Source organism: Rutilus rutilus (genome assembly GCF_951802725.1).
Source record: "Rutilus rutilus genome assembly, chromosome: 2".
NCBI lineage: Eukaryota > Metazoa > Chordata > Actinopteri > Cypriniformes > Leuciscidae > Rutilus > Rutilus rutilus.
In genome coordinates this window covers 51841385-51864026 of record NC_140210.1, presented here as the reverse complement: position 1 = coordinate 51864026, position 22642 = coordinate 51841385, and the positions used below count along the sequence as shown (strand labels likewise).

Sequence of the window (22642 nt, the reverse complement as noted above, 5' to 3'; positions counted from 1 at the left end):
CGCAGTTTCTCTTGCCACAACACATATGCTTTATAAACACAGAGTTGGAGCAGCCAGAGAAATATTAATGTTTAAAAGTAAAGGGTCAAGAGCCCAACTAAAGCAAACACTGACCACCATAATGGTGACATGAAACTAAACATTCCATAAAACATTACCATCTAAACTTCTGTTAAATCTGAATAAGACCGTGTGTAGATGTATGACAGAAATAAAGTCAAACTGGTAAAATAATAAGTGCAATAATGGCTCGAAGTCAGTAGTTCTTGTATTTCTCTTTTTTCTGTTCTTGTTTCTCTTTCCTTCAGTGAGTCTGCTTGTTATCATCAGGTGTCACCACTAATGGCCAATCATCACTTAATTAATCTCTTAATTATCTCATTAACTTCAACACTGCTTCAGTGTTAACTTAATTAACTCATTAACTTCAACACTGCTTCAGTGTTAACTTAATTATCTCATTAACTTCAACACTGCTTCAGTGTTAATTTTAACACTGTGTAGAGTGGGACCATATGTACTCTGAGCAGTGTTGATTTAACACTGGGGTTTTTACTGTGTATATCTGCCTGAATCCTCTCTTCTGACTGACTGCAGCAGGAGTTCATTGTTTCTGTCTCTTCTCTCAGTTAATGGCTGTGAGTTTCTGTACCAGATGAATGTTGCTCTGTCAGTCAGAGCGCAGCTGCTTTTACATCTCAGATTGACTGAATCTCCCTCTGTCACTCTCTCAGGAGACTCCACCTGAAGATCTGAACACAACACACACATTATATCTAGTGCTGCTGTCATACACTGATTATTATTCAACATAATGCACAGAAGAAGAGATAAACCTCATCAAAGTCACCTGTGACAGTAAGAGTCACTCCTGGATAACCAGTATATTTTCCAACATCTTTATCAGAGATGAATCTGAAATAGTACATGTGTTCATCCTTCAGTGTCACATGACTCAGTCTGATGGTGCAGTTCTGCTGTTTGTCTCCCAGATACTGAAGCCTCTGACTGTATTCAGGGTCATTAGACAGATCTGGAGGCTCAACACCCTCTTGGAATGGGCCTTTTGTCCAGAACACTTTCTCGATCTGATATCCAGTAGGGTATGTATAAGTGCATCTCATTATCACTGTTGAGTCCTTTAGTGCACAGATGTGTGAAGGACTGTAACTCACATTCCAATCATCACTAGAAACCCCTGAAACACAGAATTCATCAAACTGTAAATGTTGTTTTATCTGTTATATTGGACCATGAAAACATGACAATACTTTATTACTATTTGAAAACAGCGACTCATTACAGGAAATATAAGATAAATGTAAATAAATAATCTCAGTGTGAATTACTTTAAGACAGAGGAGTGAAGAGAGAACCAAGAAATCAGCCAAAAACAACAAGCTGCACAATTACAGTTTTTCTGAATTGCTAAAACACATTTCTTGAAACCATCACTCACTTTCTCAAAACCTTAAACACAAAAGCAAATGTTCAAAACTCATTCAGAGAATCTCTGACTCTTCTGGCAAAATCAAACAATGCTTTCAGATCTTACACACATCAGTCAATATTAGAAACACTACAGATCATTCGTTAGACACTACATGACAAATGGAGAACACAGAATCCAAAGCATGCAGTTACAGGAGAAATATTTATTTAATTATTGTAACAAAGTAAACAAATTTTGCAATTACATAAAAAAGTAGTACTGACCGGAGAAGAGAAAAACCCTGAAGCCTTGACAACATTCTCCACACCTTCCTCTTCCTCTTCGTTCATCACCTCTTTCACATACTCTTCCTCCTCTTATACTCACACTATTCCTCTTCTTATACTCACACTCTTCCTCCTCTTATAAATCACACTCTTCCTCCTCTTATACACACACTCTTCCTCCTCTAACTCACACTCTTCCTCCTCTTATACTCATACTCTTCCTCCTCTTATACACACACACACACTCTTCATCCTCTAACTCACACTCTTCCTCCACTTATACACACACTCTTCCTCCTCTTAGACTCACACTCTTCCTCCTCTTAGACTCACACTCTTCCTCTTCTTAGACACACACTCTTCCTCCTCTTATAAATCACACTCTTCCTCCTCTTATACACACTCTTCCTCCTCTTATACACACACTCTTCCTCCTCTTATACTCACACTCTTCCTCCTCTTATACTCACACTCTTCCTCTTCTTAGACACACACTCTTTCTCCTCTTATACTCACACTCTTCCTCTTCTTAGACACACACTCTTCCTCCTCTTATACTCACACTCTTCCTCTTCTTAGACTCACACTCTTCCTCCTCTAACTCACACTCTTCCTCCTCTTATACTCATACTCTTCCTCTTATATTGTTTCCATCCATTGTTGTTCTCAACATTCAGTGCAACATTTTGAGTAAATCTAGGCACTTTAAACTGTCTTGTATTTTGTACAGTTGGTTTCCTCTCATCATTATAAATAAGTGTTAACAGTTTTGAGTCGTTGTGTGTAAATGATGACAACTGTGTTGTAGTTGTGTTTAACTTTAGTCTGCCTGTGTTTAGCGGTTTGAAACATAAGTGCATCACAGTGAGAAATGTGTTTTAATGAGTGAGAATGTGTTTAGCGTTTTGCAAAAAGAGTGCATGAGATTTGCAAACAGTGTTTTAACCTGAACTTGTTCAATGTTTTACAGAAAGAGTGATTTATTCGACAAATTGGTTTAGGCTATTGAGAATTTGGTTCAGAGAAGTGGGTTTAGTGTTTTAGCAATTCAGAAAAACTGTAAATCCTGGAATATGACTAAATAAATATTTAACTACACATTCACTTCCGAGAACAAGAGTAAAAGATATTCACGATCTAGTGCTAGAGCAGGACTGCGAACTGTCACACTTTCAGCCTGAGACTCTAATCGACAAGTTTCACACACTCTCACGCCACACACACATTTTCTCACGCAGAGAAAAACTGCTAAACATTCATTGCGTGAGAACAGCAGAACTCTGCAAACTGCAAGCATCATCAAACCGGTCAACGCCTCCCTATGGGCAGAGGTGTATAGTCCAGGGGTCAGACAGTAGAAGTCCTGCCATATGTTTATTCCACCCATGAACTCAGCAGCTGATTTCACTAATTAGTTCTCCTGGCTGAATTAGCAAATCCAGATGAACAAAATATTGACTTTTACTTTCTGAACCTGGACTTTACACCTCTGGCCACATGTCAGCCAAGACAGAGCTGGTTACTTTTCAATTCTAATCTCTCAGATTCTGTCAATTTTATTATGAAATTAAAACAATAAATATCATTTTGGCGCTTGTAAATGTGACGTTTCCTCGAAAGGGAACTCAAAAGTTGGCAGCCCTGTCCTACAGTGATCTTTTGATGAGCTTTGATGGACGGTGTTGCAGAAAAGCAGAAGTAAACGTACAGAGACAGAGGAGTGAAGAGAGAACCAAGAAATCAGCCACAAACAACATGACGCACTCTCAAATAATGAAATATATGAAAAATAAGATGAAGAAAATAATCAAAGTTGATTTATTAAATACCCAATGACATCAAAATATTAGTTTTGTGGCTTTTAGTTCTTATCTATCAGCTCAGAGCTCATTTATGCTAGTGAACTCCTTAGACATGATACATATTTAACATGTACACATTCACTTCCGAGAACATGAGCCAAACATATTCATGATCTGCTGCTACAGTGATTTTTGTCCAATCAAATGCTCTGAACATTGAGAAAGTCCCTCCCCCTAAACCATGTGACACTGACTAGCAAGTAGCAAAAGACTACTGGACATTTCTAAAAGGGACGAGCGTTTGACAAGTTCAAATCAAACTTCCTGTTTCAGAGAGAAATATGTGAGAACAGGACAGAAGAAAGTGCAGATCAGCCGCTCATGAGGCCTTAAATAAAACATCAGAGTGTTTCTAATGTGAATGTAAGAGAGACTCACCGTGAATCATGAGCAGAAAGAAGATCAGAGGAAGAGGAGGAGCCATTCTGACCCACATCAGCATAACATATATCTATAATACAGCATTCAATTCAATTCACATTTATTTGTATAGCGCTTTTCACAATACACATCATTTCAAAGCGGCTTTACAGAAAATACACGAGTCCACATTACAATTTAGAGTGATCTGTTATCAGAGGAAACTGTCTTAAGTTATGCATTTCAGAAATATATAAAAAATCACAGTTTGCTAAAAATGTATTAATTGAAACATAGTAATAATTTAAGGCAAAAACAATGAGCTCATTGAAGTAAGGGACCGTTCGGTATTTATGGAATGGACCACCGGAGGAAAATAGGGGAGGGTCATGTCTTTTTATTCTTTGTTGAGGGGAGGGTCATCCAATTTTTTTTAGTCTAGGGGGAGGGTCTGCCAACTTTTGTATTCATGAAAACAGCAAAATTTCAAAGTGGCTTGTTTTGCTTATTTTTTTCCATCGCTAGCAGATGGGTCTGACCCTACATAAGTTCAGTTTGGCGCTGTTTGACTGCGTGCGCGCTTCGGGGCGTACACGCTAAGAAAAAGTGCATCATGTCAAAACAGAACCTATTGATGCTGTACAAGGAGAATGCTGCTATAATTAATAAAGTAAACCTAATTCAGAAATTGGGCTCTATATGAGTTCAGTGAATCAGGTCAAATGATTGTGAAATAATGATTATGTTGAAACACAACCAACACCATCAGATCACCTTTTCTCTTCGTTCATCTGGCTGTTATAACTCAGGTATGTCATGATTCTGCACTCGTGTCCTTGATTTTCTTTAGTCTTGAGGCAGAATCATGACAGACCCGTGTTTTATGTGCAAGCTCATGGCCATTTGTTTGGGCCATGTGCTTGTGTTGTCTCGTCACCCAGCCCCGCCCCCTTGTTATCCTCGTTTTGTCATTATTGCTTCACCTGTTTCCCTCATTAGTTTCTCCCTATTTAATCCCCTTGTGTTTGCTGTCCTGTGCCGGTTTATTGTCATTCAATCAATGTGATATCTACCGTGAGTAACCTGTTGAAAGTCTTGTGAAGAGTTGATCCTGTCTTAGCTGTTAGTTTATTGTCTGAGTCCTAGTCTAGTCTAGTCTTCTCTGTCTAATATCTACCCTGTCTTGTTTTGCCCCCTTGTGGGTTTTGTTTTCCCTGTTTTTCTGTAATAAACCCTTGAGATGTCTGCAAATGGTCTGCGATTGGGTTCTCTCCTTCTAAACCATAACAGAATGAACCGGACTACATTGAACCCAGCAGACAGTGTGTCTCTTCTCAAGTGGCAGTCGGAGCTCCGGGAACAATGGTGGTTGTCCTCTCCACCTTCTGCCAAGCTTCCTGTGATCCCTGAGGGTCGTTTGCTAGCCGTCGCTACACTTGGGGACCAACCCAGTCCTGCCGTGACTCCTGAGACACCTTCCACGTCCATAAATCTTCATGGTAAGCGTGGAAGGCACCCGTCGTGGGAGTCAGCATCGGAGTCTTCCTGCCCGGAGGCCTCCTCGCCTGTGCTGGGCTCCCCAGTTCCAGTAATGGTTCCTGCTTCACCTCCCTCTCCTGTCACCAGTCCGTCCATGGCATCTGCTCCGCGGCCAAGGAGAAAGAAGAGGAGGAAGGGAGCCTCTCGTCCTTCATCTCTGGCTGTCCCAAGCGCTGTCCCAGAGCCCGCTACTGCAGACGCTGTCCCAGAGCCCGCTACTGCAAGCGCTGTCCCAGAGCCCGCTACTGCAAGCGCTGTCCCAGAGCCCGCTACTGCAAGCGCTGTCCCAGAGCCCGCTACTGCAAGCGCTGTCCCAGAGCCCGCTACTGCAAGCGCTGTCCCAGAGTCCGCTACTTCAAGCGTTGTCCCAGAGCCTGCTACTGCAAGCGCTGTCCCAGAGCCCGCTACTGCATGCGCTGTTTCCCAGTCGGCGTTGGGGAGATCCATTCCAGAGACTTGTACTGTGAATGTCGTCTCTGAGTCTTCAGTCATGTCTGCTGAAGAGAAAGCAGCGGCTGATTCCGCTGCAAAGGCCGTGATAGAGTCTGTATCAGCTCGCCAGGAGATGCCAGTCATCATCGCTGCCAGAACCCTGTCTGAATATTTATCCCGTCTTGTCAGAATTCTTGATGTCCCAGTCAGTCCTGTCTTGTCCCCAGTCCCTTTTCCTAATGCTCCGGAGAGCACAGATCTCAAGTCTACTGCAGAGAGTCATGATCGCAGTTCAGCTGCCGTGAGCGCCGTACCCCAGTCAGCTGCTGTGAGCGCTGTACCCCAGTCAGCTGCTGTGAGCGCCGTACCCCAGTCAGCTGCTGTGAGCGCCGTACCCCAGTCTGCTGCCTTCGACGCCTCAACTGAATTTGAAGTGAGAAGCGTCGATTCCGGATCGTCTTCCGAGATCTCTGTCCCTGTTCCAGCTCCATTATCGTCTGTTTCACCCCCTGTCTTGTGTCCTGCGCCTTCGCCTGCCTTGTCCCCCGTCAAGAGTCCTGTTTTGTCTTCCTCTGTTTCCTCTGTGCCTGAGTCTGTTGCTGCTGCCACTAATGCAGTATTCCAGACTGTTTCCCCGGTCACCCCTGTGTCCACTAAACCCCGGACTGTTTCCCCTAAGACTTTTCCTCATGTGTCCCCATCCAAGTCTGCCCGGACCCCTCGCCATCAGCCATCGTCCTGTCAACCCAAGACCCCTAGTCCACCCGTTCACCCTGGTCTGCCCCCTAAGAACTGTGTGCTTCCTCCACCTCCTTTGCCTTGTTTATTGTTTTTGATTTTTCACCCCAACCCTGTTATTGTTTATTCATGTATGCCTTTATTGTTATTTGTCATGTTTTGTTGGTTCGTGTCTGTATCTCAGTCCGTCATGTCCCGTGTTTAATGTTCCCTTGAGGAGCGTCTGGAAGCCGCTCCTTAGGGGAGGGGTTCTGTCATGATTCTGCACTCGTGTCCTTGATTTTCTTTAGTCTTGAGGCAGAATCATGACAGACCCGTGTTTTATGTGCAAGCTCATGGCCATTTGTTTGGGCCATGTGCTTGTGTTGTCTCGTCACCCAGCCCCGCCCCCTTGTTATCCTCGTTTTGTCATTATTGCTTCACCTGTTTCCCTCATTAGTTTCTCCCTATTTAATCCCCTTGTGTTTGCTGTCCTGTGCCGGTTCATTGTCATTCAATCAATGTGATATCTACCGTGAGTAACCTGTTGAAAGTCTTGTGAAGAGTTGATCCTGTCTTAGCTGTTAGTTTATTGTCTGAGTCCTAGTCTAGTCTTCTCTGTCTAATATCTACCCTGTCTTGTTTTGCCCCCTTGTGGGTTTTGTTTTCCCTGTTTTTCTGTAATAAACCCTTGAGATGTCTGCAAATGGTCAGCGATTGGGTTCTCTCCTTCTAAACCATAACAAGGTACAGCAGCCAAACAAAATCTAAAGTCAATGATTTAAGGTTAAGAGCCCAACTAAAGCAAACACTGATCACCATAATGGTGACTTAAAATTATGGTTTTCTCCTTCAGTGATTCTGCTTGTTAACATCAGGTGTTGGCAATAAAAAAAAATAGTTAAAAAAATAATGTTGTAAATTTTACTCATTATAAATGGTTAACTTTTAAGGAATTAATTTGATTAATTATTACTCAATTCTAATTTGTTACATTTAATTAATAATATTGCTTGTAATCTGTTGTCACAATTTTATTGAGTAGATTTAGCGTATTCATTTTTACAGTGTACATAAGTTCAGTTTGGCGCTGTTTGACTGCGTGCGCGCTTCGGGGCGTACACGCTAAGAAAAAGTGCATCATGTCAAAATAGAACGCCAATGAAATGTTTACCCGGCTGTAAGAATTGAGAAATTAGGAAATGCCGGACAGTCTGTTTGAAGAGCGACCAGACCCTGAGAGGACAAAGGACCTCTCTGGAAATTACCATTTGAACTCACCATGTGAGAGGCAAAGTCTCACCTCAGAACACATCTCTCCCCCTCTTCCCCTCTCCCATCACCTGAATTCACCCAAGAAAATGAATAGTTTAATGTGAATGATTATCACAGAGTATTTTTCATGTTTGGTATCGTTTAAAATGTCTCAGTGCGACTGGTACAAATGTCTCATTTCCAAATAAGTAAAACAAAAGGTAATAAGGTTTTTAAGAGTTTATGGATAACTGGCACCCAAGGAGGGGTTGGCCTCTAGACAAATGTGATGCGATCTGGGAAAACCCGTCGGATGTCGCGCTGGGCCGTTTTCAGTAAATTCCAAAATAGTTTGAATGTCAGTTTTTTTGTCAAATTTTTTTTTCCATTAAATTATTATTCTATAACATCTTTTCTCTTATCTCTTAAAATATCTTGGCAAAATTCCCTTGTTTAGTGCAGAAAAACAGCGATTTATAGTGTCAAGCTGAAAATACTCTCTTTCTCTAATGCATTCTATGCGACCATTAACGCCCGGGGCCGGCAGAGGTGAAAAAAACAAAACAATCGCCTTATATCCCATACACCTGTCCGTCTCGTAACACTACAAAGATAGTTTACCTTTAAAATAAACCACATACATGTACAGTGAATGTGTATAGTGCGCATTTCGCGCCAATCCTGTTTAAACTATAACGTCACGCAGTTTCATAACAATCGCGAGATGGACGCGTCTCAACGGTTATTTAAACCTGTTTTTCTCAAAATTCCGTTCCAGAAAATCATAGAGATCGGCCGACTTCAGATAAACATAACTTCTGCTACCAATAAGCTATGATAAAAATAAAAACAGATTTGGAAAGGGCTTGATACCTGCATCCATATGATATCAAAACCTGTAATAGGTAAAATTTCACCATGTGGTGGGTTTTCCCAGATCGCATCACAAATGGTCTCCCTACACCCAAAGGTGTAACCTCTGAATGCAAATTTCCATTGTTAAAAGATGTTTCCAAGTGAAAGAGGTCCTGACTATATAATGAAATGCAGCAGAGGATTCGGGGCCCTTTCTGTACCTCAGATTAGCCCGTGAGGCTGAGAGTGAGACCTCTCATTCTCATGTATTTCTTAATGTTGGGTTTGCATCTTCTCTCTATTCCAGAGCATTTGATGTTTTGTATCGATTATCTTTGAATTGATTATGAAATTGGCATGATACATTTACCTGACATAATAAATTGTTACATTTGATTATTCTAACTGACTTTGACATTATTTTCATTAAAGAGTTAAAAGGAATAGTCAAACATTCGCTCACATTTACTGATGCAGAGATATCATTAAAACCTTTTCATTTATGGAGTCAGATGAAATAACGAGAGAATACATATTCAAATGTACTGCATTTAATCAAAAAATACTTTGCCTCGAGAAAAGGACAGTAACACGTTAAGACCTTCCGCGCTGGTCGGATGCTGGTTTTGGGCCGATCGAGCGCAATCTTACCCGGCAAAGCTTTAAAGCACGAGCAAATAATGAACTTTTGTGATTGTGAATAAGTGCAGTGTCCTGTGAGTGTAACTCTACCGCTGCATTACCATACCGGTACAGTATTGGGACTGAGGCGCCAGAACTGCAGCTGATAGAATGTGCGCTGTAGCACGATACTACCATATTTTAGTTTCCATGCTTATTATGTTTCCACAACAATGTTAGTGAGTAAATCTACTGAAATGGCCACCATAACAGTGGAGTGTGATGTGTAAGATGAGAAAGCAGAGGTTAACGCCTGTTTCACACATACTCCGTGTGAAGTGCGTATGTGGTGCAGGAGCAGCACGCTATAGTGCTTTCACATATGCTGCGTTTGCAGTGTGTAACTAATCCGCGGCTGTACCACAAACACATACTCACTATTTTACTTTCAAATCCAGAAGTTATCAGCAACTTTTATAAAAAAAAAAGTTGTCAGCATTGCGATTCTCTCTACACATACACTCTTTAATAGATGTATTCACGTTTTAACACAATTTAAACAACGTATTATTCAGTGCATTACTTATAGATTTATATATTAAAGGTGCATTGCGCGAGAGTCTGAGTTTTCGCAGAACTACGCCCCCTCTGGCGGCAAGCGAAACTGCAACCAGAGGTGTGCACGCTCACGGACCACACGCACACGCACGCTTGCACGAGCTCGAGCTGGTCATAACCCAAGGAGCATCAGCCGCACAAATCTTTTGTTTACAATCATAATGTCTTCAGAGGTAATACAGTTTTAAATCTGCAAGTAATTTAAAATATGTGAAAGGAAAGGCAATTGAGTAAATAACACACTTATGTGTGAGGGAAAAAATGGGGGTAGTAGAAAACTTCGTTTTTTATTCCCATCTATCTCCATGTTGAACTGTGTTATGTGTTTACTGTATCCACTTATGACTATTATTATGGAAACACGTTCATGAACAATATAAGTTATAACTTTGTAAAAGCTCAAAATTGTAATCATGATACCATACCACACAGTCGGTCAACAAAGTACACCCAAATGTCTCAAGGTAATAAACAATCAAGTGGCACTATGACGTTACCATAAAAGCCAAACAGGCTAACGTTAATCCGCCGAAGATTTGCGGGGGTTTAGCCTGTTTTATTGATCAGCTAAGTAGCATATTCCAATAGCAATACATCGTAATTAAGCAGTAATTTGCTCAAAATTTGTGTCTAAGTATCTAACTTATATATCAGCATTTTATATCACAATCATTCTGAACCTGATCACTGACAATGGTAAGTTAGTAAAACCTATTCCGATTGTACATTTATCTAGCTTACGCTAAAGCATTACACATTTTATGGATCGTCATTTATTGTCATTATTGGCCGTATCAGACATTAGAGAATGGGATATATCTTACCTTTTTATCAAGAAAAAAGCCACCTGAGGATCCCGTTTGAGCCCTAGAGCAGACCGGAGATCTCTCCATTTGTTGAAAGCCTTCCCTATGTTTACTCTCGTCTTACCCCGACGCCTGTCTGACTCCAATTTGGACCTTTTGGTTGCACTAGACAAAAGTTCTCTTTTTTTTATCTTACGTGGAGTTTGCGTTGGTGTTTGAAATGAACTACAAGCCGGTCTCTTATAGAATCCATTTTCTACGGAGAATGGCGGCGTCGGCGCATACACAAACCTGCCAGACATATGAGCGTGCCGTGAACGCGCATGACGTCACGCCCAGTCTCAGATTCCGACCCGAATCCCTCTTATTTATTTTACTGTACAGGATTATAGAGGCAATCGCAGTGATCAGAGAAGGGCTCATTCAGCCCATCAGGCAATTGTTTAAGCATGTATGGGTTAGAAAACGGGTATTTTTAACATGAAAAGTTGCGCAATGCACCTTTAAGTTGCTCAAGCAAGTGGTAAAATATTTAACCATGTACTTTTATTAAAATCACAAACATTTTAAATTAAAACTTCAAATTGACAAAAACAGCCGACTCTCATGCCTTTTCTTTTGTATTTAAATTTTAATACAATAAATATTGTATCTCACAAAGAACTTGTTTTTCCACCTCCACGAATGAGACGAGTGTTGTTCATTACTGTATGTCGCCTTGTTGAGGTAAATTGTAGTTTTCCTTTACCCCGGTCTTAAAGTAAAAAGATGACTGTGAAAAATAGTAGGCTAGTATGTAATTAAATACATTTATGGTGGTATTACAACATTTTATTTAATTACATGCATTTATGGTGAGATTATTATATTTTCATGTCAATCTGTGTTCATTTTGGCCACGAACCCTGCGCTGTCACTTTAATTCGCGTTTAATTCAGCGCGTGCAGCACAGCAGAAATAGACTCGGTGCAGAAACGATCGCTGCGCTGCTGTATACACACCGCACCTGGAACGCATTGCCGGACTGCAACCGTGTTCAGTGTGAAAGCTCAGACCTGTTAACATGGGTACGGAAAAAAATACGCACCGAATATGCACTGAAAACGGAGTATGTGTGACACGGGTGTAAGTCGTTTGTCATGGTTGTAAAAAAAACAATGGCTATCTGACATCTTTGCCAAGCGCAAAAAGTAATCAATAAATTATCTGGGAGGGTCATGCCTTTTTTCACAATAATTTTGGAGGGTGATAGAAAAATGTTTTGCTGGCGAAGGGAGGGTCAAGTCTATTTTGATCTCAAAACTCCTCCGGTAGCCCCTTAAATAAAAAACGAACAGTCCCTAATGAATACTTGCCTTAATATATTCATCATTTAAACAAGTATAATGTAAATCACCCTATTCTTAACATTTCTCATGTAAAGACACGTATGTTATATGAGCAATAATCATCAGTTTCATTTAAGCAAGAGTGTGTTTGTCTTACCGTGTTGAAGCTCATCAGATCAACAGCAACCAAATGACAGACTGTTTTAACACAAGCACTTTAGCTTTACAGGGAAGCTTTGTGTGGTTAACACTGTTTATTAACACCCAGCGACAGACACATCACAGTCCCTCCCTCAATAAGAGAACAACATTACTGAACTAAACCTACTTAAACAGAAATGATAATCTTTTTCTGTAAGATGAAGATGAATAATTGTGAGGATGAATGAAGATGAATGATAGTGATTTACAGGTGAGGCTCATCAAGGTTGATGTCAGTCGCAGGAGATGGTGACCTCTGGTGGCAGTTTGAGGGATTGAACGAGCACATATGAGACGAGATGTGTCAGACTGCAGAACTATATATGTGACTGTGTAGTCTCCCACTGAAAAGGGGAACAAGGAAATATTGAAACAACGACAGACACTTGTTGTGTTTCCATCAATCTCTGTATTATGAGTGGGGGAAGGGAACCGTGTGCCTGATAATAACTCTCCATGCTCGCCCCACCCCCTGCTGGAGTCTTTCGATACTGCACCATAACAAACTACACGAACCAATGAAATAACCAATCATAACAATAATATTCTCTTCTCAATACCTGCTACAACTGCAGTTTCAGGCCAGCAGCTTCAGACCGGACGTTAGGAGCTGACGATCACCTAAAGCCTGCTTTATACCAGAGATGGTCTTATTACTGGGAGATACCAGGATCTGTGGCTCTACCATTGGAAAAAGTGTAACGGCTAACTTGGATCACTTGTGCCTTGATAACCAATCACAGCCTTGACGTCATTGAGGCTGTGTCTGAAATCGCCCCCTATACCCTTAAATAGGGCATTATTTGAGGGAACAGCCATTTGTAGTGGTGTCTGAAACCATAGTGGACGTTATCGAGTAACTCGATTCGAGTTCACTCATTCAATCCCACAATGCACCGCAATAACAAGTGCACGACAGATATACACTCAACGGCTAGAGAATACCCACAATGCACTGTGAGAGTCGTTTGCCAAATGAATTCCTGCATCTGAACAGAAGATGGCGCCGCAACTGAATCATCCATCCATCCATTTTCCAAACCGCTGGTCCAATGTCGCTACAGCATAATATAAAACAGGTATAAATTCCTTTTTTATTGATTATTAAATTAATAAATTAAGGTTTATACATGCTAGTTTCCATGACAGAGTTCAAGGTGAATCTTTTCATTACTACTGGAGCAAACATGTTTAGCACAGCGTTAGCTAGCGTTACGCTTTTTTCGGCTAAGGTTGCAGGCTTGCCAAAACCACTAACCCTAACTTCACAATAACTATAAGCTCCTGCATAACGAATACCCAACCCGACCACTAAACCTGACCTTAATGCTGCTGTAATCTCCACGCTAATGGCCGGTCTGAGACTGCTGGTCTGGCGCTGCTGTGGTGTGTGGCTCTGCGCTGGGCTAGTATTGTATGAGCGCATCACTAATAAAACTGATCACTTAAAGGAAAAGTTTCAGGAACACAAAGACAGAATAACAGAAGCTGATAATATTGACCATAACATGATAGAGTGTCCATTGTGAAGTGGCACAATTATGATTTTGTTCAGTATATTAGGGTGACAATTATGAGCATTGAGAATAGCTGGATGGCTGAAACGTCTGCTCTTGCTCTATTAAAATAATTGATTCTTTTTGTTAAAGACTTTGTCTAGTTTTTTCAGAGTGCGAACCTTCTACAGTCTCTTTCAGTATATTAGGGTAAAATGATCAATTATTATTTAAAAGGAGAAAAATGCACTTTATCCACCAATGAACATCACTTTAGGTGTTTTACTCCTCTGACTTTTTTTACACAGTGACAATTCACCAGCTTTTAACCTTTATTTAATTCCACTGTTACATCATTCGTTTTAAAGGTTCTTCTATAAGCGATGTCGGGAGATGTAACTTGTTGTTGACGTTCGTTTGTTTGTTGTGTCAAACAAAACTGAGGCTAGCTAGACCCTCCCTCCTCCTCATCCCGTCTCCTCCCTCCTCCTCTCCCATCCGGCATAAAGGAAAGTCAAAGTAGTCACTACAAACAAAGGTGAGTTTTACTGATACTTCATTCAGTGTGTAATGTCGCTAAGTAAGATAAATGCTTTTATATATTGCAGAACAGAATGCAGAAAAAGAGAAACATTATCTTAAAATCGTTTCGCCCCCTGAGGTTATAACTATAGCTCTCATACAACGACGCAATAATAGCAAGATAACGTCAGCTTCGCGTTTCCCAGTGAGCATAAACAACAGCGGCGTCATAAACAAATTTAGTCTAAGTTGTCAATAGCCTATAAATGAACATTCAAATTCATAACAAACAGTGGGTGAAAACAATCATTCACACAAATTGTCGCCCTACTGTGAATTTGCTTGATCATTTACAATAGAGATTGATCGCTAGCTGCTAGAAACACATATGTTGTATTCACCAAAGTTAACGCTGACTGCATAGTTCTAGCTAATTACATCCTTGTGTTGGTTTGGCGAACATGAACGTCAATTTAGAAAAACAAATGGATTTACCAGTTCTGCAAAAACAGAGCAACTGAATGTCGGATTGGAAGCCCTTCTGCCGGAGGAGTTCTCGCCACCTTTCGAAGGCTTTTCTGATGTAAATTCGGTACTTTGCACATTCCTTATCCTTGTCCCTCTTCTTTGCAATTTGTTCATCGGAACGTCGTCTCTTTGGTCGTGTGTCGGCCATAATTCAAACTTCCCTCTTCATGCTTCTCTCTCCTCCACACCCCCTTCATGTGTACATGCACTAACCCCCCAAACCCCACCCTCAAATACTTCTTGCCAGTGATTGGCTGGAACACTGTTTGTTGTGTTTCGTGGTGCGGGTGAGCCCAGTTTGTTTTTGTTGCCGTTTGTGGAGCCTGTGGTGTCTACAGAGACGGATAGTGAGGACATGTTTGCTGTATGTGACAAAAAAAACTTTGGCCTAAAAAACACGTGACATCGCTTAGAGCACCTTTAACTATGCAGAAATAAAACTATTTTAGTGACTCATCACTGATGATCCCAGTCATCAGTGATGAGTCATTTCAACTCCCTGAAATGACTTTTTGCAGGTTGGGACGTCTGCCAACCGGTCCGTGAACCCGTTAGTATTTTTTACTAATAATAATGTTTTTTAAAATGTTTTTTTTTTTCAAAGTGCTATGACATGTCATGTTATTTAATCCAAAACATAAACAATAAATAGATCAAAATGTGTTTCTTTGAGCGCCTTGCGATTGCTTAGCGTCTCATTGGTTCTGAACATAATTGTTATCTGACCGGACTGCAGAGCGCGGTGCACGTGAAGTGGCAGAGACCTATGTGGAGAGATGACCGGGACCCAGCAAACTTCCATCAAGGCCCATTTAATCACGGACTGTTCCAGCGAAAGAAAGGGCGATGACCTCGAAAATAGCGGAAAAAAGAAAAGCAAGTCAAGCTTCAATCGTAAATACTATGTATCCTATATTAAGTATGGATTTACAGCAACAGGCGATTTCGTGGTGCCAAATCCATTGTGTGTTGTTTGTGGAGAAAAACTCTGCAATGAAGCAATGAAGCCGTCAAAACTTCAGAGGCCCTTAACCACCAAACACCCAACTCTCAAGGACAAAACAGAGGAGTTTTTCGAAAGAAAGAAACATCAGTTGGACGCTCAGCGGCAAGTTTTAATATCGTCAACTTCAGTAAACGTAGCTGCAACAAAGGCTCATATCTTGTTGCTCACCAAATAGCTAAAGCTAATAAAAACTTTACAATCGGAGAAGAACTAATTTTGCCTGCTGCAAAAGATATTTGTCAGGAACTTTTTGGGGGAAAAGCAGCTAGCAAGCTGGGACATGTTCCACTATCTGACAATACTGTTGCCAGGAGAATTGATGATATGGCTGAGGATATTGAGGGCCAGCTGTTGGGCAGATTAAAAGCATCGCTGTGGTGCGCAATTCAAGTGGACGAATCGACTGACGTGGAAAATAAGGCGATCATGTTAGTTTATGTGCATCAAGATGAGGTGCAGGAAGAGTTGCTCTGTTGTCTTTCACTTCCAAGCACAACCACCGGCTCCAAAATATTCCAAGTATTGAACAAATACGTTACAGGCAGACTGGAATGAAGTTTTATGTGTGGGTGTCTGCACTGACGTATCAACCGGGGTGTTTTTGATATGTTCAGAAACTTATCCAGTTTTTCCGAGGATGCTGAAGGACTTGGCAAGTTGATACATAGCCACCTGACATCACTGTCTGATGAGTTTGAACGTTATGTCCCATCTGAAAAAGACCCAAGGAATGGCAAAGTATGGATGCGCAATCCATTCCAAGGTAAATATATGCACATTACATATTCATAGATAATGCTCCTCCCCAAAATATATAATATAATATATTAAATAATATAATATATAATATATAATTATAGAAAATAAATAATATGTTTTTTTTTCTTTATAAAATATATAATTTTCAATTTGGCAAAATAGTCATTTCAGTAAATGCAGTATTTTCAAACATCAATACTTATATTTAATTTTGTCATGCACTAAAACACCAAAGCAAATTCCTTTCTAATTCTGAAGATGATGACGTCAGAACCAGCTCTCATCAAGACAAGAAGACCAGCTGCTGGAGCTCAGACATGACGGAGGCCTGAAAACTGTCATTTATTTGTGAAACAGTCCTTTTTATATTTTGTTTTATCATGTCCTGGAATTTGTGTCTTTTACAAGCTTCTACTGGAGTCTTTCCTGTAAACATCACTGATCTGAGAGAAGTAGAAAAAGAGAAGAGAAACTAAAGCGATACACACTTGTATGCCTGTAAGGTAACATACGGAGGAAGTTGTGATTCGTGTCCAAACACACCAAGCAAAAATCAACTTTCCAAAAGGCATAAACATGTGGTGGCCTCCTCTGCCAAAGAAAGTGAACTCTCTTTAAATGAAGTGCAGGAGAATATCATCCGAATTCTCTCTGAGAAGATTAACGAGAGATCCGACCAGATTGAAAGGATGGTGAAGGAGAATTCTTCCAACATTGAAGCTCTGGGCAAATCTCTTATTGGTCAGTTCATGATGATGTAATGAAGCTGCAGACAGAAAACAAAATCCTACAAAATGCAAATGCTTTCCTACACTGTAAAAACAATGTACCATATTAATTTGAAGGAATTTTCCGTATTTGTCTTTTACAGGACTTTTACCCGTATTTTGAATCACGCGTTGCATTGTGGGAACTAAAAACTGATCGGCGCGAAAAGTTTGAGACGCAAGCTCCATTACACACACAGATGACGCGGCCAAAGTTGCTTTTTAAAGGCAGATTTCGGATGTGTGGAAGCCATTCTGACACTTCTGTGGTAAAAAACGAAAATTATATTTATAGCTAAATGTCAAATAAGCTGTTTACGTAACGTTATTTAGTTGCCACCCTGCTTGTTAGGCAATGTCGGAGCCGTCGCGTTTATCGTTTTATGCATATCGTCACACATTGAAAGATTTGGTCATCACTCGTGGAAGTTCCCCTGATTGTATGTGTTATAGCGTCCTCGTTGTAACTGGTTTATTGGCTTTTATTTTGTCGGTGATGCGGTTTATTTCGTGCCGAGCGCACCCGTTAACCAGTATAAAGTGCAGTAACGTTACTCGTGTTTTTGGAGCAGTTTAATGGCTTCAAACAAAAGCTACCATGAATCGTCAAGAAAAGGAAAGGCCATTTAAGACTTGCTTGATTTAAAAGGCATGAAGATACAACGTGAAGAGACTGTGTGTGAAGATGCAGTAACGTTACAGCTGGATCAAGGATAACACCACATTTTCTGCCAAATGAGGTAGCCTACGTTAATGTTATGTTTAGGTTAGACCTTTTATTGTCTTGTCTTTGTTTTAGACAACACACAGACATTATACACACACTATACATTTAACATGTGTTATACTTCTGCCTGTAACGTTAACGTTAGTCATTCTTTACCAGCTCCCTCCTCATTAGTTTGTTTCATAGTGTTTCTGTTGTTTTCTTATCTATTGACAGGATTTTGCTGATGTACTGTGCATCCCAAGCACCACCCTGCATGCTCCTTATGGGTTTGTATTTTGTTTTATTAGTATATATATATTTTTCATCATTATGAGTATTCAATATTGGCAAAACACATTTAAATTTAAAGTCTGAGGAAAACATTTTATAGAAAAAGTTGGTTGCTGAACATCACCCCCTTCAAAGATTTTATGCTTATATGGTCAGTAGAAAAACATTGTATAGGGAAGATTTAAAAAACAATTTTTGGAGCGGTTTTCTGAAGTGATCGTGTAATGTTTTTCATTTTGTAATATGTTATTTGTTTAAGGTGATGGGCATTCAGGATTGGTGTCATTCAAGAAGTTATTATTGACCACATCTCCTACCCCATTGAGGCAGTGAGCTACAAAATACCAGAAGAAAATGGCACTTATCCTGGAGTTCATATAAAGGTAAGCAACACATTTTGAATGAGAACTTTTTATAGAGCATGTTGTTGTGTTACTGTTTATATAATTGAAAATAATAAAACATATTATAAGGTATAGTTGAGCAGACAAGCTAACATGAGATGCAATTGGAGTCCACTGGAAACAGAAGTCTTAGCATTTTATACAGTGTTTGAATTTGAAACAATTAGGGATGGCAGTTGATAATTTAACGAACGTAAAATTTCAACCTCAACCTGGTCTGCATGATACTTTGTAGTTCAATTTCCTTTATTTAATTTCTTGTGTAGCTAAAAACATATTTTTTTTTCTTCATGTCCAACTTTCCTGTGCAGAAATCCTGAACGAAGGTCGAAAAGGCTGAGATGAAGGAAACCAAACGTCTACACATTCCTCCAAGACTGCTGAAGTTCCTGTATGAACAACTGAAAACCCATGTAAAGTTTAAGCTTTTGTCAAATCTCTTAATGGACCTTTAACTGAACATACAGAAGAAGGAAAGTTTTTCACACAAGTTGTTCACTCCAAAATGAAAATAATGTCATTAATTACTCGCCCACCTGATGTTCCAAACCTGCAAGACTTTAGTTCATCTTCAGAACAAAAATGAAGATCTTTTTAATGAAATCTGAGAGCTTTCTCTTCCTCTGTTGACAGCTTACGCAACTACCACTTTCAAGCTCCAGAAAGTTATAAATTACTTCCTAAATTTGAGGTTAAACCACTGGAGTCACATGGATTACATTTATGTCTGTATACCTTTCTGAACCTTGAAATTGGTAGTTGCGTAAGATGTCAATGGAGGGACAGAAATCTCTCAGATTTCCTCAGAAAGATCTTCATTTTTGTTCTGAAGACGAATGGAAGTCTTGTGGGGTGTGGAACAACATGAGCGTGAATAATTAATGACAATAAAAATTTTTGGGTGAACTAACCCTTTAAGGAATATGGTGTTCTCTTCTCTTACAGAAAAATGGCATCAACACTAACATTTCACTCTACTATTGACTGTCTAAAGCTATTTTTAATGATAAAAGCAGCAGACCTGTATTCGTATTCCATTTGTTTTGTTAGTTTCTTTCTGTATTGTATTTGTATTGTATTGCATTTGAAAATGTTTTGAATCTTGACTTTCACAGTTTATGAAGTTTCAAATAATTTTGTGAGCTATTTGGTGCAACACCAATATTGTGCAAGTACCTTCTCATGTTTTCTTTTTTTAATTCTGTCTCTTGTTTGTTTAATGTCTAAAAACTTATTCCACAATACAATCACTTTTTAATGGTGCTTTGTACATGGTTTCATTTTGTCATATATATATATATATCTTTACCCATTGAATGTATTTAAGAATGTTTACATGAAAATTTGTACAAAAATAAACCATGTTCAATTTATGGTTCTTGAATTATTTGCCACCAAAATATATGCTATAAAATTTCTATAAATGTAGAAATTTCTGTATAAGGATTATCCGTTAATAGTACAGAAAATGTACTGTTAATATACAGAACTTTCCGTTTTAGAGGTGAAGGAACTGTCCGTAATTTAACGGAAAATGTCCTGGTAATTTTCTGCCAGTACATTATCCGTTTTTTTACGGAATTATTTTTTACAGTGTAGGAAAAAAAAGTCAAGGAAATGAATACGAAAATTCATGACCAGGAACGTTACAGCCGCAGATGGTGTCTGCGTTTATACGGACTGTCCGAGCAATCCATTGAAAACGTGAAAACGAGAGTTGTGGAAATATGCAAAGAAGTGTCCGCTGACACAGTGGACAGGCGTATGGTAGCGGATGCTCTGGATGTGGCACATCGTCTTGGCAGACCTAAAACCTCGGATGATGGCAGAAGAGTTCAACCAAGATTCATTTCTCGCACAGCCAGAGATTTAATCTGCAAAAAAAAAAAAAAAAAAAAAAAAACGAGTATCTGACCACCAAGGGGCTGCAGTTTAAAGAGGACTATATGCTTTTGACATTAAAGCACGGAATCGTCTTTGGCCGGCTGTGGAGAGGGCGAGGAAGGAGGGCAAAAGCACATACTTCAGCGGAGCGAGGGATTTCGTTGATGGTAAAGAGATTCATCCTGAGAGGGCAACGGAACTTCATAGACTTGTGGTCATTTGGTAGGAGTCTGCAGTATCCTGAAAGTCAAGGTTAATCTTCTCTATTAGAGACAAGAAGTTCTTCGGATGGTTAAATAACGGATGCACTTTAAGGTTTATTTAAATGTTTGCAACTGTTATAATTTATATAATAATAGATGGATATTACTTGTTATAACAACCAGGGCCGGCTCTAGCCCTTTGGTTGCCCTAGGCAAGATTGAGTTTTTTCACTCATTTTGCTACAAAGAATGTTCACTGATGAACAAACAAAAATGCTCTAATAGTCACTCCAACACTTCAACAAGCAAATTATGACTTGAAGATCAACTGTAAATTAATTCTACAAAGAATGTTCAAGGATATTTACCAAATTGGATTAATTTAAGCAAATTATGACCATTAAACTAGTTTAACTATACCTTCTACAAACAAATGTGCTATTATGGATAATGTATGTACCACTACAAAATTAAAATATTTAAGTTCTTTTAGTTCTATCTCAAATAATAAAATATTAACAGTTGTTTCTGCCATTTCTATTCACCTTCAAAGTAACTAGCTAGCAAACTATAGCTTAATGACAGCAATTAAACGTTCAATATTAGGTAATGTAGGCTACAATACTAAGTAAATTTATCTCATTGGACACCTTAATAGCTAAGATGAGAAGACTTACTCTATACTGAGCTTTATTTTTTATCTTCTTCCTTTCTCCGTTTTCGTCCCTGTGCACCAGAGGTTTAGACCGCTTCATTTTCGATCAACGCGCCAGCAGCTGAGCACTTCCCTAACGTAACGTAACGTAACGCAACCCTCCCGCCCCCCGCCAATCCAGAAATGGTCGACAAAAATCATAAATTCAATCTAATAAGTAATTAAACGTGTGGTTGAGGGGCGCCCTTTGATCATGTTTAATAAACATGTTTTATTTCGCGTTTCGTTCTAATTTTATGATTAATATGGGAAGTAGATAGGGCGACACTAGAGTGCGTGCGCGCCCCCAACACATTTGTCGCCCTAGGCAACCGCCTAGTTCGCCTATAGCAATCGCCGGCCCTGATAACAACATTAACAACGAAATACTCTTTTTGCAGATTGAATCTAGAATTCAGCATTTTATTTTCTTATATCCTTTAGCTAAAGTTATTTGGGGAGGAGATTTCAATACTGTGTTTGATGCAACCATTGATAGATGGCCTCCTAAAAGTAGGCCTGGCCCTTCGAGTGAACTAGTTCATGTATGTTTAAGATTGGGCCTTACTGATGTGTGGAGAGAATCCAGACAGGGAGGAATATACGTGGAGTAATAAGAACCTATCTCTTCATTCTCACATTGACTATTGGTTAGTGTCTAATGATTTAACTAATAATGTGGCCTCTATACTGATAGAACCTTGCATAATGACAGATCATAAAGGGATATTCATAAGAATAAATATGGTGCAAGATAAATCAGTCAAAAAAACTAATAGTTACTGGAAATTAAACAATAAATTGCTTGAAAATGAATGCATAAAGGAAAAAATCTAACTCATTATTGAAAAATATAGGACAATTGCAGCAACAGAAAAGACATATGGAAAGTACTGGGAATTAATGAAGTTTGATATCAGAACGGCATTCTTTAACCAAGGAAAATTGGAAGCAAAAAATAAAGAAGGAAAGAAAATTCAATTATTGAGGAAATATTACATTTGAATAAAAAGAGGAAAGAATTTTGAATTAAAAAAATTAAATTGATTACATTCTGAACTTGATAA

General features: G+C 39.5%; 1 protein-coding gene and 1 long non-coding RNA gene across 2 annotated transcripts in view; one reads left to right on the top strand and one right to left on the bottom strand.

The window, feature by feature from the left end:
- Window positions 1-552: 552 nt before the first annotated feature.
- Window positions 553-22642, bottom strand: part of LOC311279630 (sialoadhesin-like) — a gene marked incomplete at its 3' end in the record, with an annotated part of 84530 nt that continues 62440 nt past the window's right edge. Inside the window, exon 3 of the mRNA XM_084391257.1 lies at window positions 553-752. Within this exon, the coding sequence (XP_084247383.1) occupies window positions 553-752 (200 nt within the window). The remainder of the gene's footprint in view (window positions 753-22642) is intronic.
- LOC311285311 lies at window positions 17536-20166 on the top strand. Its single transcript, XR_014626337.1, has 4 exons — window positions 17536-18130; window positions 18334-18386; window positions 18650-18773; window positions 19106-20166. It is a non-coding gene; the product is annotated as an uncharacterized lncRNA (long non-coding RNA).